At 40.6% G+C, this 17825-nt stretch overlaps 1 protein-coding gene across 1 annotated transcript in view; it reads left to right on the top strand.

The window, feature by feature from the left end:
* The window catches only part of ADGRG6 (adhesion G protein-coupled receptor G6), a 132176-nt gene extending 128499 nt beyond the window's left edge, over positions 1 to 3677 (top strand). The window contains exon 25 of the mRNA XM_089528451.1: positions 1412 to 3677. Coding sequence (XP_089384577.1) covers positions 1412 to 1590 — 179 coding nt within the window. The 3' untranslated portion in view covers positions 1591 to 3677. The remainder of the gene's footprint in view (positions 1 to 1411) is intronic.
* Positions 3678 to 17825: the final 14148 nt, after the last annotated feature.

The following is a 17825-nucleotide window of genomic DNA, read 5'->3' as shown; positions in this document are numbered from 1 at the left end:
CATTATATTTGCTCACCACTATCATAAATGCTTTGAAGAAATATCTATTTTCCTTTAATTTACACTATTGATCTGTTATTTTAATAATGTTTCAAAAAGAGTATTATTTACATTACCAAACAGAACTGTAGCTATTTTCTTTTGAAACAGGACATATCTAAAATAAAAATTATAGTTAAAAAGCAACTATTGCAGAAGCCTTCAGCTAGACCATTAAAAATAATCACAGTCAAAGTAAGACCTTTATTGCCCTGATACTCATAAATATAATGTGTTTACTATATAATAGATCATTACTTGAGCTCCACCTAATGGTCAGACTCATGTCAGTATCTCTGTTTACTGACATAAATTCTAGTCTGGTGTTTCTTTCTGAATCATAATAATCATACTGTTCTGAAATGTAATGTTACTTCATCCTGCATTGTAAAGTGGATTAAAATGACAAAGAATCAGAGTAATTTATTGAGATTATCAGTTATATATTCAGTATAGCTCTAGTTAGTTTCAACTGAAGCTTGAAATGATGCTTACTAGGATGGTGTAACCACTCTTTCCTGAGCTTCAATAATTTCCATCTTATAAGTCTTCCTGCAAACTGAATGGACATTACACCCGGACAGATTTGTGGAGTTTTTTTTTTTTTTTTGTTCTGAATCACCAAAATATTGTAACACTCTAATGGCACATGCCTAATGAAGCATTCTGGAGAACACTAAAGTCTGGCATATTTATGACATTGTAGTGGTCCTAAGAAAGGTATTACACAACTCTGAATTTCATTTCTACCAATGGATCTCATGACCACTTTTTGTTTTTATTGTTATCATAGGGACAAAACTGATTGTATTAATTTATATTTAAATGAAACCAGCATGGAGGCAGAATAGGTAATATTTACCTTGTTCCAATCTGGTTCTGTGATGTTACCATTTAGCCAAATATAATGTTGAATCATCACCATTATATTCAAAACGTGTTCCCCAGGTAGACAGGCTCTTAGTTCCAGAAATAGGAAAAGAGTGCTAGAGTAGCAGTTGAAAATATGGGAACACTAATGAATAGCCATGACAGAAACATTTCGATTTAGGGAACGTTTTGGTCACAAAAACTTATAACAAAACAATTCACTTGTCTGACAGTCATAGTAATTTTGAAACTATACATCTAGTGTCAGTTACTTTACAGTATGTCAACATAGAATGAAAATTAAAGCTTGTTTCAAACTGCAGGATGAACCAACATAATGTAACATATAGTATGATACAAAGTTAAATTATTGAGAAGATTCCTTAATAATCAAACAAAAAAAGAAGAGATTTTTAATGTATATACATATGACAAAGAGTACTAAATTAGCCACTAAACTCTTCAAAATGCTGACTTCTTTTTTTTTCTTCCTTTTTATTAGACAATGTTTTCCTTGACAAGCCTTCACCAAAATACATCCAAGTGGACACAGAGCAGAGTTCAATTATACCAGTTCACCAAGTTATTGACAAAGTTAAGGGCTACTACAATACTCATTCAGATGACTTCTATAGAAACTTTATAATGTCAGACTCCTTAAGCCACAGCACAAAATTCTGAGTTTCTAGACATCTGGAACAAGAAAGTTCAAGAAGCAGCATGAAGATTCAAAATGATGAAGTAAATACTACCAAAGTCCTCTGCTCCACCTAGCTATTTCAACACTTATTTAGCATGTTCCTTTCAAAAAAGCCCCCCCCCCCCATATACACACACACTAGTACCTATTTTCTTTTGGAAAAATAGAACATCTAATTGTTTTTTATAGTTTTACACACACACTTGATGCTGACTTTTTTTCATCAGGACAGTTGTCTAATATCTGCTTTGTCTTGGTGGTATATTGGTTGTATGCTGATCCTATCTGTATCTTTACTGAGAAGATCTTAAGAACCAGAACTAAAGTATGTTGGGAACTATAAGCATACTATCAAGATTTTTGCTGAAGAAAACTATAAGCATACTATCAACATCTTGCTTTCTCGAAGACTTTTCCTCTGTTATGTCTTCACTTACAAAAATAATGAGCATTCTTCTTTGATGTACAGTGCTTGGGTTTCTACCCAGGAGAGTCATCCTGCCAGCAGCACAGACACATTGGCAGAATGATCCCTCTCTCCCATGGAGCCTCACCACCACCACCACAAAATCCCTAGATCTGTTGTGAGACTCTGTATAGAGGATTTAAAGTGATGCAGGGAGAGAAGAGGAAAGGAAGGTCCAGTGCATGAGCACAAGCCTCCCTGCACAATGCTGGACAGAACCCTTGGTGTTTTAAGCATTGTCTTTCCTCAATCAAAGCAAAGAGCCCTGTTGTCACAGATGTTTGTGTATACAAACCAAAACTGTCTTCAGATAAGATTACCTTAATTTTGCTTGCATAGTCTGGGCCATATTTATAACTTTGTGAATAGAAGTATCAAAGACTTAAGCTTCTATGTGGATGGAGGAGGGTGAGAAGAGTGTTTCTTTAGCTGTAGAAATGCTTAATGAAGAATTAAGTGTTATATAAAAAGTCTGCCTAGTCCTGGACCACAGGAATTGATCCAAAAGATTACATCACCTTTCCTAATGTCTGTTTCTTAGTGTGCTCTGAAGTATTATTCATAAACTTTCCTTGACTGATTATAACAGATAAAAAGTTCATAATCTACTTCATCAAATAACTTCTTATATGTATGAGAGTGTTAGGTTAGAATGTGAACAGGAGTTTCCCCATGGATTCAGACATGAGCCATTCTGCACACACATCTTTCCTTTATAAAGATGTGTTGTGGTTATTGAGTAAGTGGAGAAGTCTAGTGATTTGAGATCACTGTGTCTTCATAAATCTGCCAACAGAACATACTATTAATCTGTACACATTTATGGAACACAAGAAACTACTTTATACTGAGTCAGGTCATTTCTTCATCTTGACCAATGTTGTTCCACGTGGTCTCAGGCAGGATTCTTTCCTAGAGACCCGGAGACTTCTATTCCCTGGTAGTCTGTCATGCAGATATTAACTAGGTCTGACTCTGCTTAGCTTCCAAAATCAAACGGGGGCGGGTTATAGACCGCCGCTTTGAGGCGGTCTGCCGCCGCCACCGTTTGCTCCGTAAGGGAGCCGTCGCAGCCACACCGCGCGGCTCCCTTGCGGAGCAAAAAAGAAGCTCCAAAATGGAGCTTCTTTCTGCGGCGCCCTAATGACATTGCGAGGCGCCGCTGGCGCACTCGTGATGTCATTAGCACCGCGACATGTTCAGATGCACAGCGTCCGATACGTAAAGATGGCGCCGGCCGTGTGGGACGGCCGGCACCATATTGTACGGACAGAGTCCGTATTAGAGCCAGGGGCGTCTAGAAGAGACACCCCTTTTTTAAAATGGGACGTCCTGCGGACGTCCCAAGTGCCAGTCTGTAACCGGCCAAGGTTAGGAATATTCAGGGCCATATGTTTGCCATTCAAGACATGCAAGTGCACTCAGTTGTTATGAGTCCATCAAAACAAATGAGGTATTTACATTAATGTTCTTATTTTATAAAACATAGCACTTATGCCACCATTTAAATTTCCTCCACATTTTCATATAGCATTCTGAATTACATCCTGTGGTTTCAGTATGCATACGTAGATCCACTAAAGACAATGTGCATAATCTTTACCTGGGAAATGTATTGTAATATTTATTGTATATACATACATCATATTTTCCACTTGGATGAAATCTCTGGTTAAATAGAAATTTCTCAAGTAAAAAAAAAAAGGAAGTGAAACACAAAACATTTTTTGTCATGACTCAGTTCCTCTTGTGATAACCCTTCAGGTTTGCTTACTTGTCTGCCTGTCCAGAAGTTTACAAGACACTGTTCGGTTCCACCCACTCAGAATTAAATCCTTAATTTGAATACAATAGGATTTACTCGGAAGTTGGTTTCTATAGATTGGAGCCTTCAGATTTTAGGCTCCCATTACCAACTGGTCAGTTATAGACTTCGCCTGTATTGCCTGCTCCTATTATCTCTGTGTTGATGTCTGCAATATATTGTTCAAGATTTTTATAGTTCATCACAACACTTTTCTTCTGCATCACTCATGTTTAACTGGACTTCTTTATATATGTACTCCAATTAAATTGTCTAGTCCCTTGAAGTACAAACTGTTTAGTGCCTATTCAGAATCCAATTGACCTAAACCAAATATGTCATATCAAATGCATTGTGGATCAGGCTGAGTCTGAACTATATGATTCCTGATAATGACATTAAATTAAGTCAGAATCTAACTGAATTAACAGTTTCAGCAGGGAAAAGAGCAAAAACTGTATGTAAGCATTGACAAATTTTATATAGGATTATCTCTCTTTCTTAGTAGTTTTCAGAAAATACATTTCGTGTGACATGTGTTTAGGGGGAAATGATTAAAGGGAAGGTTAATTCTTTTGAACAATTAGAAATTAATAAAATTAAACAGTTAAATAGAGGTTAAAAAGTAGAATTTTACCAAGTCAATCCCAGCTGCTGTGTGACCATCCAATGAATATATATTGCCTGTATTTTCACTATACTAAGAATATCTTTTGCTTTTACTACCATGTAGTAATCGTATACTATCTATTCAAATATGCCTTTTTCCAGAACTGTTTTTCACCCTTTCCCAAGGTAAATCTTTGGCTTTCTTGTTGGCATAGTATCACCTCCTTTGTATATAATTATTTATTTTTGAGGTTTAAAATATGTCAACATAGCGTTAGCTGCATATTGGCTATTCTTGTGATTACTTGCATCTAGTTCACAATAAGAAAAGTAGAAAAATCATCTCTCTCATATATATATATATATATATATATATATACACACTACTTTCTATGTGAAAACTGTATTGTCTGTGATATGGTTCAGCAGCATGAGAGGAAAAGTGATGTAATTTCAAATGCTAACTAATGAGCACTAGTGTGATGGATTTAGAGTCTGACCAAAGCAGAGATACTCAAAGTATTTTAGTTGTTAGTATGCCAAATAATTATTCTTTTTAATGTGAGCAGTTCTTTCTCTGTTGCTCTATTGTGCATGAGCAACAAAATCATCTGGTGGGATGCTGGAGAATAAACCTGCTATTTGTTATGTCTGTATGAACTTACTTTGTCAGAACTATGGGAAGAAAGGTGCTTTAGTAAACCTAGGCCCCATTCTCATTGGCACTTTTGCACTGGAAGGAACAGGGAAGATTCGGTTTCCGCCCCCCCCCCCCCCGAATGCCTCCGGAAGCAAGTGCCCACTATAAATACCTTAATCGGGGTATTTAACCCTGGAACACCATTACAGCTATTTAAACTGGTTTAAAAGGAAGAGTCCTCTGCTGTCAATCAAATTAGTTCTGCTTTCGTAAAAGGTGACATTTCTTGCAGCCATTGGCTAAGTGAATGGGGGCTTCCCCCCTCCTTTTTTAAAAAAAACTGGCGGGAAGGGTGCGCAGATACTGTCAAATTTAAAAACCTCTGGTGTGTGTCTTGTGTGTAGCAAAAGCAAAAGCATTCAATTAGTATCAATCTGCCAAATTGAAACATTTGTAACATTGGCATTGTAGCATTCGCATTTTCAACAAATAATTCCAGGAGCAAGAGGAAATGAAAGGGAAATGTAATAGCAAAGGCATTGTAGCATCCGCATATAACACAAATAATAATATTATTAATAATAAATGCTCTTAAATTCCAGGAGCAAGAGGAAATGAAAGGGAAATGTAGCGCAGGCATTCTAATTGTAGCATCTGCAATAATAATAATAATAATAATAATAATAATAATAATAAAGGCTCTTATAAGCTGCTGTTCCAGGGGCAAGAGGAAATGAAAGTAGCACAAGCACACATTCTATGTCACCCAAAAAATCATGCTCATAGACTGTCAAAAATAAAAAGAGAGACAGGTTCCTTCCTCCTGGCCCCGCAGCCCTATTTCCCTACATCCTCCCTCCGGCTTGGCCCCGCAGCCCGATTTCCCTTGGCAATCCTCCTCCTTCCTTCCAACCCTTCCTGAAGCAAAAACCATGCACACGTTTTATCAAAAATAATTTTAAAAAATAAAAAAGGGGAAAGCTGCCTGGTGCAAGCTCCGTTTATGCCCTCCCTCTGACCTGCCCTGAATTGACCCTTCCTCCTGCTTCTTCCTTTGCCTCCTCCTGCTCCATTACAGAATCCCCTCCATGGCCCCCTTCTTCCCCCAGCTCCTTCATCCTCCTTCTCCTCCGTCACTTTCTCCAGTTCCCCCCCTCTGCCCTCCCTCTGACTGCCCTTTGCAGCCCCTGTCAATCACCCTGATTCCCCTTTTATGCCTCCTGTCCCTTTGCCTCCAGTTACCCTGCTTCCCCCTTTTTGCCTTCTGTCCCTTTGCCTTCTGTTGCCTCCTGTCACCCTGATTCCCCTTTTTTGCCTCCTGTCCCTTTGCCTCCTTTTGCCTCCTGTCACCCTGATTCCCCTTTTTTGCCTCCTATCCCTTTGCCTCCTGTCACCCTGATTCCCCCTTTTGGCCTCATGTCCCTTTGCCTCCTGTCACCCCGATTCCCCTTTTTTGCAGCCTGTCACCCTGATTTCCCTTTTTTCCATCCTTCCTCCAGCTCCTTCCTCCTCCGCCTCCTCCTTCACCCCGATGAAGGGGAGGGAATGCCCTGCCCACTGCCCTCCCTCTGACCTAAATCCCTCCCCTGAACTTGACCCGATCATGATCGAGGCAAGTTCATATTTCATGGAACCCCGGTTTTTTCAAAAGAGATGGCTTTTGCCCCAATTCTAAATAACGAAACACTTGTGCATGCCTCGAAATGGATTGTGACAGATTTGGGGTGAATATGAACACATGGAAGAATTGATTCCTGATCTGGGGCAAAGTGTAGTCTGAATGGCCCCTTAGACTGTCAAATAATACATTTTGTAAGAGTCAGTTTTCATTGGCAACAGTAGTTCAATGGCATCCATTCATTCAGGAGCACTAGTTACACACAATCCATGTTGGGATTAGGGCAACATACTTCCTCAGCAACAGCTGGACCACATTCTGTTCAACCTATTGTCTGGCCTCACTAAAACCCAGAACCTGACTTTCGAGCTAAATTGGAAGTGCTAGTTGGTTTTTTTAAGGTGGAACTCGGCAGGACTGAGGGAGAACTCCGTCTTTCTGGGACCCATTAACAGTACACAATTTTAACACCTTGATTCCAACTTTACTAAGTAACAACACCCTAGAGTCCTGAGATTTGGAGCTGGGGGAATGGTATTTAAACTTCTCAACCAGACAGTTCCCATATCTCACAGACAAATCCTAGGATTTCACAGGATGGCGCTGGGATAGTTAATGTGGAATAGTTGTGTATGCAGTGTGAAAGGAGCCCTAGTTTCTTCATGGGCTCTCAGTAACTCTTCTGCAGTTCAGCAAATTTTATTCATTTCTTTCATTTAAACAAAAGTTAAACAAGGAAAGGTGCAGTTTAGAATGGCATAATCTAGATATTGACAAAATGTGTCCATGAAATACCTCTGAGTGTTAATACTTTTGCACCCTATATGTCTCCAAACTTTGAAACTATTTTAGCTTCGTGACAACTAGTGTAGCTTAAAGGTAAGTAGCTTTGTTTCTGCAGTCATAAGTTGATTGATTTTATAGCATTTAAGCTGTGCACAGTTTAATTATGCTAGATAGCCAAAGGTAAAATGAATTCTATGAAATATAAGTAATCTTCTTCAGCCTTCATCACTAGAGGCCTAGTCACACTCAGAAATAACCTGGTGTGGAAGTCGTGTTATTTCCATGATTTACCACGATCGAATAGATCTGTGGCATTGATTTGCCACGATCGAATCTCTCCGTGGCATTGATTGGCCACGATCGTGGCATTTTATCCCTGATTCCATTCACACTGGCAACAGGATAAAATGCCATGATCCTGTCATGAAGTGGGGAGGAAGATCGGAGGTGGCATGGGGGAGAGGAAGAGGAAGAAGGGCAGGAAGATTGGAGGCCATGGGATGCTCCGATCTTCCTCCTCTTCCAACCCCCCCCCCCCCCCCGACAGGATCATGGCATTTTATACAATCCGGGATTGAATTTTGTGGTCCCATTGGCAGCTCCCACAAAAAAACAACCCAGTTCTTTTGAAAAGAACCACAAGAAAACTCACAAAAACCCAGCTCAAGTGAGAACTACCCCATTTTAAACCAGTTTGGAAGCCAGTTTAAAATGCTCTAGCAAGAACTTCAATTTTTCCTTTGTACATTTGAATTTGAAAGATAGGACAGCACAATTCTCCCTTGATCTTTGGTCATCTCTAACTCTCTCCTCATTTGTCCCAGTGAGAAGTACTATAACTTTGTGTCTGTTCTTTCTTTCCAGCTTTCCCCCCCCCCCCCCCCGCCCCGGGCCTGGATATTAGTCTAAAGATTGTTTCCAGTTCCTTCTATGCAAGGCCAAACTTCTTATTTGGGTTAAAGTCACAGGGAAAACCCAGATTTTCCATACAACTACTCCAAATAAGGTCCACATCACAAGAAGACTGACCACTAGGAACCAATTTGGGTCAAAAAGCTCATTTATGTGCTACACTTGAGCCAGTTCTACCAATCCCTCAAACTGAAATGCAAATACTGCACTGAGATACACGGGAATGGTGCTTTGACAGTTGCATTTTCACACAAAAGCTTGTTATTTCATATTTCCACATCAATCACTGAAATGTTTTCTGACTATGCAAAAACTGTATGCATTTCACCAACATACTTTTTTCTCGTGTGCTTTTTAGTACACAATTTTCTGTCATGTGTGAATTTTTGTAAGCATGTTTATCAAATAATTGAATTGTTGAAATGGAAAAATGAAGGGTAGTCAAATTCTGGTTCTTTTTTTAGATCAGGAAGTGCAAATTAGTTAATAAGATGCAAACCAAAAATATTTGCCTCCCACGTCTTGATTTAAATATGGACTTCATGTAGCAACTTGTAAATTTTGCTTTCTGACATCTTTGCCATACGACATAGAACTTCAACATCAATATTACTTTTGTTGCTGCAGTGTGTGTGTGTGTGTTTAACTTTCAGAATCAGTTTATAGCATCCATTCATCAGATAGAATTAAAAACATTACTTTTAGTAGATTATTCAATTTTATCCAAAAGATACAGCTCTACAGAAAAATATTGATTGTTGCAACTTGTTCCATCATTATTCACATCAAACCTGGGATATACTGATGAACCCATCCATTTTTGCAAATGGTGGCAGCTACTTTTTCTTTTCTATGGATCTGGTTTCAACCATCTGGCCTCCAGTAGAGCTTTCCTGCTAGCTACAAATGTGCAAAAATGGTTTCCCCCACCCAAGACAATTCATTCTACCTCAGTGCGGCAAGATCACAGAAATGGAAGGGTGCCCATAGGCCATCAATTCAAACACCCTACTCAGTGCAAGAAATTCAGCTAGCATTCCCAGCAAGTACCTGTCTATCCAGAGAAAGCAACCCGATCACCTTTCTAGGTAATTGTTGTCAAACAGTGCTTACTGGCAAGAAGGTCCTTCTAATGTCCAATAAAAGTCTTCCCTCCCATAACTTAAAACCATTAAATCTAGTGCAGAAGAGAACAAACCTGTACCTTCCTCTCAGTGACATTCCTTTAGATATTTAAAGTGTGCAATCATATCCTTAACTCTTCTCTTCTCCAGGCTGAACATTCCCAATTCCCACAATATTTCCTCATATTTTTTCTCCATACCTCTTATAATCCTTGTTGTCCCCCTCTGAACCTGTTCCAACTTGTCTATATCCTTCCTAAAATGAGATGTCCAGAACTGAACACAGTACTCCAGATAAGGCCTGATTGGTTCAGAATATAATGGGACTATCACTTCTTGTCTCATGAGTCATGCAGATGGGCCAGAAAGAGTGATGCATGGCCACACCATTGCCAATAACACACGCCTGGCCTCGGTCCAGATCGCCATTGCGGTCCTCAACCCGGTTCCTGTCAAAGAGCTGCTTTTCACCACTCCTTTTTGTGCCAGCTCTTCCAGGTTGGGGCAGACTCAGCATGGCTTCCAGCTGTGTTTGGGGTGTGCTTCGTGTAAACGCTATGCCCCAAACGTGGCCCCAAACGTGGCCTATTTCAGGCCTTGGAAACAATGAGACTGTACAAACTGGTGATAAATGCTGGCATGGAGGCAGAGTGGGGATGTGGTGACTGCACGCCACGTGCCTCAACTCCACCCCCATGCCGACGTGACACCATGCATCCACATGTGCTATGCCAAAGGAATGCTGAGAAGCTGTAGCACAAGTGGCTATGCCACCCTTTCTGAGGTGCAAAAAGAAACTGCTTTTTGCAGCTCCTTTTTGTACCATGGAAAGAACAGATCAGGGCTGTGGTGTGCGGTTGCTATGGTCCCAGTCCAGCTAGGAAAGGGGTGGCATCCCCCCACCCCTTACGGACTGTCTGTACAGCCCCCAAATTTCTATTAATGCAGGCTAAAATATTATTTGCCACCTTTGCTGCAGCATCACACAGCTGGGTCATGTTCAGTTTATGATCAACAAGATAAAACTGGTGAGTGTTGAAAGGACTTCATGAACCAAAACCAACAAAAATTCAAGTGTAGCACAAACTGTGATTCATAGAGAAGGGGTGTGTCTTTGTTGCTTATGGCAAGGACATCAAGTAGTGGTTGAAAGGCCAGGAAATGGTGGGGTCTGGAGGCTCAATAATGGATCTTGCTTGAAAATTCAGCAATAAATTCCAGTTACTTTAGGGAAGGAGGGGTGATTTAATTTTAAAACTTTGTAAGTATTACCAAGTAAGTATATTTCTAAGTAAGTATATTTTCAAGTAATCACTGGACTACTAAGTTACTGTTGGAATAATGGCCATCAGGTGTACCATCCAGTAGCAAATTCTAGAAATAAATCACAGAGGATGTTCATAATCTTAATCATCTTTCTGTGAACTGCCCTTTGTTTGTCCAGTGATGTAGACAGGATATTGAAATATATGGACTCTTGAACTGATCAAATAAATCTATTTTTATTTTATTACATTGTTCTGAGCATATTAATAGTATGGCTACACCTTCTCAGCATTTTCTGCAGCATAGGAAGGAAAACACTTCTCCATCAAAATAACCTTTTGTCTCAACATATGTGAGGTCCCTCCAAATCCAAAGTGTCTTCCCTTCCCCCCCCCCCCCCAACATAAAGCTAAACCTTGGCTATTAACCATTCAGGAGGCTAGGTTTAGTGGCATTGGGAAATGTGCTTCTTCTCACCTCTCTCTGTATTCTGTTCAGAATTGTGGTGCAGTGATCTTAGAAGTAGGCTATGTGTGAGCATTCCTGCATTGCAGTAGTTCCCCGCATGTTTCTCATAGAATAAAAATAGGAATCATGTCAAAGTTGACTGTCTAACCCATAACTAGCCAGCAGAGGGCAGGATGGTACTACTGTTTGCAAAACACTGGCCCATTCAAGAAAATGTTTGTTTTCTTCTGTACGCAACTGTAGATGTAGTTGTTAACAGGAAGATTCACAATCAAATTGTAATCTCATTATTTAACAAAGGTACACCTTGACGTAAAGTAATTTTGTATGAAATGCAATTATGTGGGATCTGCTTCTATAAATTTGGATATTGATCCCTGAATGAACATATGCATTAGAATTTTCTGGAGTATGGATATAAGATGAAAAGAGAAGCTGTAGTGTGGGATAAGATGAGCTTCAAAACTGAAATGGCAGACATGCATGCTAGCAAATCAAACACCAACTCAGCTGTTCCACTTCATTTACTGCTCCACTCCCCTAGTATAGCCATTCCTTGAATATTTTAAAAAGTGCTGCATGAACATTCTTATCCCACCATTTTATAGTATTTGGGGGGTTTTTTGAGGAAAATATTCAAAACTATCCAAGGATAGGGAGGGTGGCTGAATGCAGTTTTCCCATTGCCCACAACTACTTCCTACTTCAAAGTATTAGAATTAAATCACTCCTCCGTCAGTCAACCTGTATTGAAAGCTGGCCTTTTCATTTTAGACAGCAAGAATGAGTTCAGATTATTCACAGTATTGATATCCTGATTTTGTGGCAAATACTGTGATCCAAACTTGCGTATATAAATGAAAGCTATAGTGCAGCAAGAGCTGGAGGAGTACATGGCGGGTTATAGACCGCCCATTTGGGGCGGTCTGGACCCGCCCCTTTCCCCGCAGTATCGGGGCCTCAGTGGCCAGAACGGCAGCCGCTGAGGCCCTGATCCGCCGCTTTTCAGGCTGCGGGGAAGCAGCAAAACGCTGCTTCCCCGCAGCCTGAAAAGAGGTGTCCCTGGGGCTTGAAGCCCCAAGGACACCCCGCGGCGGCGGGGAGAAGAGAAAGGAGCCACTTGGCCCCTTTCTCTTTTAGTCCGCTGGGCACAGCCGTCTGAAGGCTGCGCCCAGCGGACTAAACCAGGAAGGAGCTCCGAAACGGAGCTCCTTCCTGCTCCGTGTTCAGGGCGCACTAAGCGCCCTGGCACGGAGCAAGGACGTCACGTCTGCGCTGCCCCGTCTAGAGGCGGCGCGGCCGTGACGTCCTCACGGTGGCAGCCATATGGAAGGGCCGCCGCCGTTTAGTGCGTGACGAGCACGCACTAGGGTTAAGGTGGTGGGGAAGCACCGCCCTTTTGTAACCCTAGTGCGTGCTCGACACGCACTAAAGTGCCGGTCTGTAACCGGCCCATGACTCCTACTTTGCTCCACTCAGAGTAGATCTATTGAATCAAGTGTTGAACAGTAACAGAACATTTACATAAATTCCATTGCTTTGGTGAGTTAACTCTAGTTGGAACTAGCAATTGGGTTCAGGCTTCAGTCTGTATGGTCTGTCTGTAACATAGAGATCATATGGAAAATATATGTGATTAACCTTCCTTTCTTGTTGTCATTGTGTTTTCTTTTCCTTCTTCATCACAGATCAGAGTTCTAAAAGATCTAAGATGTAATTACTTCAGGGAAATGAAAATTGCTATAAAAATCTGGTCCTAAATCCAGCATGAGATTGGTATATATTATAGTGTTGCTGCCACAAAGTAGTTCTAGGGGTCCATTCACACTACAGAATTATTCTTTAACCATCATGGCTACATCCTGTGGAATCCTTGGATTCCAATCCCAGGTTTCCTGCCAATCCCAGGATTCCATAGGATGGTACTGTGGCAATTAAAGCAGAATAATAACCTTATAATTTTGTAGCGTGAGTACGCCCCAGATTTCCCAGCCCTTCAGAACAGGTTTCTAGGGGTCCTGGGGGAGGAACGGTTGCTGTAGGAACAAGAAATCCTATTAATTTATGTCAAGGCTGGACTTCACTGCTCTGTCAGTGGTTGCCCTGTGCTGGAGTCCTTGCCTAGCATTATACTCTCCGGACCTTTGAGGATTCAAAGGAAGATTTTAACAGAAGATTGTTACAGAATCATGACATTCTATTTTTTCCCCAGATATTCAGTATTTCTAACTTTAAATTTGAAAAAAATATTCTACTTCTTAAAAATATAAACACTAGTTGGCATTATTGGGCAGTGTGGAAAATTACCTGTACAATTCAGAAGAGATTTCTGCAGATTCAAAATATGTCAACATTTCATATTTGGAAATATAGAGTTTGATAGTAAATATCTGAAAATGTGACCTATTTGTGATGTCACATTGAAGTACTGAATATCTGAAAATATGGTCTGCTTTGATTATTTTTGGCATACAAGAGAAGTCCCTTGATTCTTGGATGCTGCCACTTTTTTTAAACCATGGGCCAAAATTCACTAGGGCAGTTACAAATGCATAACCACCATAGTACGCTGATGACACCCAAATATATTTCTCCATGTCCCAATCAGCAGCTATGACAACAGATGGCATTTCTCTCCTCAATCAGTGTCTTGAAGCGGTAATGGGCTGAATGAGGAAAAACAAACTCAAGCTGAATCCAGACAAAACGGAGGTACAGTAGGGGCCCCCAAACCAGGTATAGGGTTGCAACCTCCAGTCCTAGATGGGGTCACGCTCTCCACAAGGGACTGTGTTCGCAGTCTGGGGGTATCCTTAGACCTATCGCTTCACATGAGAAATCAGGTGAATGCGACAATCGGGAGCGCCTGCTATCAGCTCCGGCTCATACACCAGCTGCGTCCTTTCCTGGAAGTAAAGGACCTAGAAACTGTTGTACATTCACTGGTAACCTCACGACTTGATTTCTGTAACGCGCTCTACATGGGGCTACCCTTGTGCCTAGTCCTGAAACTTCAACTAGTGCAAAATATGGCAGCCAGGCTGGTCACCGGAAAAACTAGGAGTGACCGAATAACACCCATCTTAAAATCTCTTCACTGGCTGCCTATTAGTTTCCGGGCACAGTACAAGGTGTTGGTTATAACCTTTAAAGCCCTACATGGCTTGGGTCCAACCTATTTGAGGGATCGCCTGCTTCCATATAATCCACCCCGCACCCTCAGTTCCTCTGGGAGGAATCTATTGCAGCCTTTAAAAACCAGACTAACTGCTACTTCCCAGAGGGCCTTCTCTGCAATTGCTCCCAAACTATGGAATGGTCTGCCAGATGAGATTCGTCAAATTGCCAGCTTAGACAACTTTAAAAAAGCTATCAAGACGGATCTCTTCTGGCAGGCCTTTCCTGAATAAAAGTGCCCGGCCATGGAATGACTGCCCTTCACATCATGTATCAGCCCACCACTCTGTCCTCATATTTTTTTTTATTTTTATTTTTTTTTGTATGTGTGTGTGTGTGTTTAATAGATATTTTAATTGTACATGTTTAATCCTGTTTTAAGGGGGGGAATTTGGGACATAATTTTGTAAATGTGGATTTTAATATGTTGTGAGCCGCTTTGATTATCTTGTAACAGAAAAGTGGAATATAAATAAAAGTGTTGTTGTTGTTGTTGTTGTCGTTGTTGCATAGCTACACATAGTGACTCCCAGCCCATCTAGCCCCAATCCTTACTTACCAGACAGCAGTCACTGCAACTGACGGGTATATTCCTATGTCAATTGGGAACCACCTGTTTTCTAGGGATCAAACTAGGTATCAAGAGCAACATGTGTTCTTTATTATTAACTCCTCCACGCCACCATGGTTTTTCCTCAGTAATGTGCTCTACAATTAGACCTGCCTATGCTTCCTCTCCAATTATCAGTCACAAAATAAAAGCATGTAAAATACAAGAGACAAAAGGGAGGAAAATCTGACAAATATATTCTTTCACCACCTAAAGGAGAACCTCTGCAAAAATATACTAAACTTATCATCTAGTTTGATACACAGGTATTAGGTATCCCCTTCACTTTGCTACCATCTAGCGATTTCACTAGTATTCCTTCTATTTTATCATTTTCATCATAAATTTCATCATTTCATAAATGGATTCAGCAATACTAGGCACAGGACAGAACCTTCTCAAACCTACTGGTTACTTCTTTCCAAGTTGATGAGGTATTAATGAGGATCATATAAACTAGCAACAAGATAAAAATTCATCTGACATTGGGATCATCTAGTCAAGTGTGCAAGGTGAGCATTTGTGCACCAGTGATCATCTGCAGCAAGTTTCCAGGAAAGAAAGAAACAGTTGTAGACAATGAGTATAATTACATTACTGGACTCTGATAGGCACTTGATGCCAGGGATTTGAAGGGTTAAAACACAGCACACAGGGAAAGGCTTGATGTGTGTGTGTTTGGCCATGAGCATTCAGCAGAGTGGCAAGGTTGATCAGCACAGCTGAAGCTCATTGTCTCAAGGACACTTTAATGCCCAAGTGCACGTAGCCATGGATGATGAAACCATGTGTCTAGATTGCACAGGAGACACATGACATGGCTACACACCTGAACTCACTGGGTTTGAGAGACCACGTGGTCTGGAGGCTATATAAGCCCAGGGGTTGCAAGGATGTGGTGTGGGTTTGAAGTAGGAGTTTGATTGGTGAGATCGAGTTTTGTATTATAGCACTGTGAATAAAGAGCACTTTGAGGACTTAGTTTCTCTGGTGGTTTATCAGAAGAAGCTACAGCATCGGTTTGCTGTGTGTCCCTGGAAGTTCCTGCATTGCTGCAGTTCCTGGAAGACATCCAGTTGCTGTCATCCAAATTGGACTTTGGAGCCATGCTTTGGTTTCTGGAAATTGCCAGCTCTGCTACAAGGGTCTGATTTAACCCCAGGACTCGTTTGAGTTGCTGACAGTGGTTGTTGGACCCCAGCAGTTGCGCTGACACTTGATTACTCTTTGGTTTCAGGGAGGGTTTGGGGGGAGGCGATGTGATGTATTTTTATCTTTATTGTTATATTTTCAAATAATTTTATACTTTTTAAAATTAATGGCATTTTTATATGCTAGCTTATTTAACTTTTTTATCATATTGATATTGTATTAGTTGTCTTAGGTCCCATGTCGGGAGAAAGTTGAGATATAAATTAATTAATTAAAATCATATCTGGCATCTTGTTCAGTAATTATGGGATCATAAACTACATTTACAATCCCTTAACTGTTGGGGATTAATGTTTGTGGTTGTAAACAACCAGATGTGGACACCCTGACTGAAGGGTTTCTGAAGCACTTCATATCAGAGTGCTGAAAATGACAACTGCATCATTCTGGTTGCATGGCACATCAAGCCAAGCAGTTGCAGCCATGCCCTGAGGGGTCTCTCTGGCTGGCTGTTCTCAATGCACCCTCTGCCCAGGAGAGTGCTGAAAAGATCATGTCCCAATATCGTAATGTACAGTGTCTTAGAAACCATTCAATTAGGGCATTGCCAGGCTGAAAACATGGGGTTTTGGGGGTGGCATCTCATGATGCAGGATCTTGGCCCACATGTACACAGCCTGATTGCTTAGGCTGAAATTCAACATTGCTGCCCCTCTCTATATAATTTGTTCTAGAACTGCATGAAGCTAACTGGTCAATAGTTAGTTGGATCCAATTCTCTTCACACTTTGAAAATGGTGACAACATTCCCACCACCAATCTGGTAACACTTTGCCTGTACTCCAATTATGTTTTTAAAAGTATATCTGAGATTACACCTGCTGCTTCTTTTAGTACTTTAAGGTGAACTTGATTAGGTCTTGAATTCATTTAGAATGAGTACATGTACAACCTTTTCCTCTATGCTAAGCTATGCTGCTGTAATTCCTTGTCTTTGTCATTTGATCAGAAATTAAAAAAAAAGTTTCTGGCACAAAGCAAACCAGAGGAAAGTAGGGGCTGCGTGTTCTACCATTTCTGTCACCTGCTAACATTTCTGTTTTGTTTTTTTCATATTGCAGATCTCTGCCTATATTGTTCTTCCTTTTGTCATTTTAAGTGAATTCAATAATCAATTTCTTCATTTTTTAACATCCTTCACAAGTTTATGATCCTTGTGAGTTAATGACACTTCCCCTACAACCTTTCCCTATATTTCCCCATATTTCTTTCATAGTTTACACCTCAGAAGAGATGTAATAGTGTGTTCCTGCATAGCAGTGGGTTGGGCTAGATCCATCTATAAGGTTCTATGATTTCATTATTTCTTTTGTTTCATATGCAATACTTTTAAATCTTCCAATTCAAAGCTTTACTGCATCTATTGCTGCTTATCCTCCTCCTCCTCCTCCTCCTTCTCAGTAGAACTATTTATGACTGTATCTTCTGTGAAGGAGTGTAAATCTTCACGTTCTTCATCCTTGCAGGCAAGAATGAGCTATTCCTGCAGCATTTTCCCTGCCGGATGAGAACACTAAGGTTTCT

Source organism: Sceloporus occidentalis, unplaced genomic scaffold (genome assembly GCF_023333645.1).
Source record: "Sceloporus occidentalis isolate IW3139 unplaced genomic scaffold, rSceOcc1.0.p SCAF_6, whole genome shotgun sequence".
NCBI classification, from domain to species: Eukaryota; Metazoa; Chordata; class Lepidosauria; order Squamata; family Phrynosomatidae; genus Sceloporus; species Sceloporus occidentalis.
This window is presented reverse-complemented; position numbering and strand designations above follow the sequence as displayed.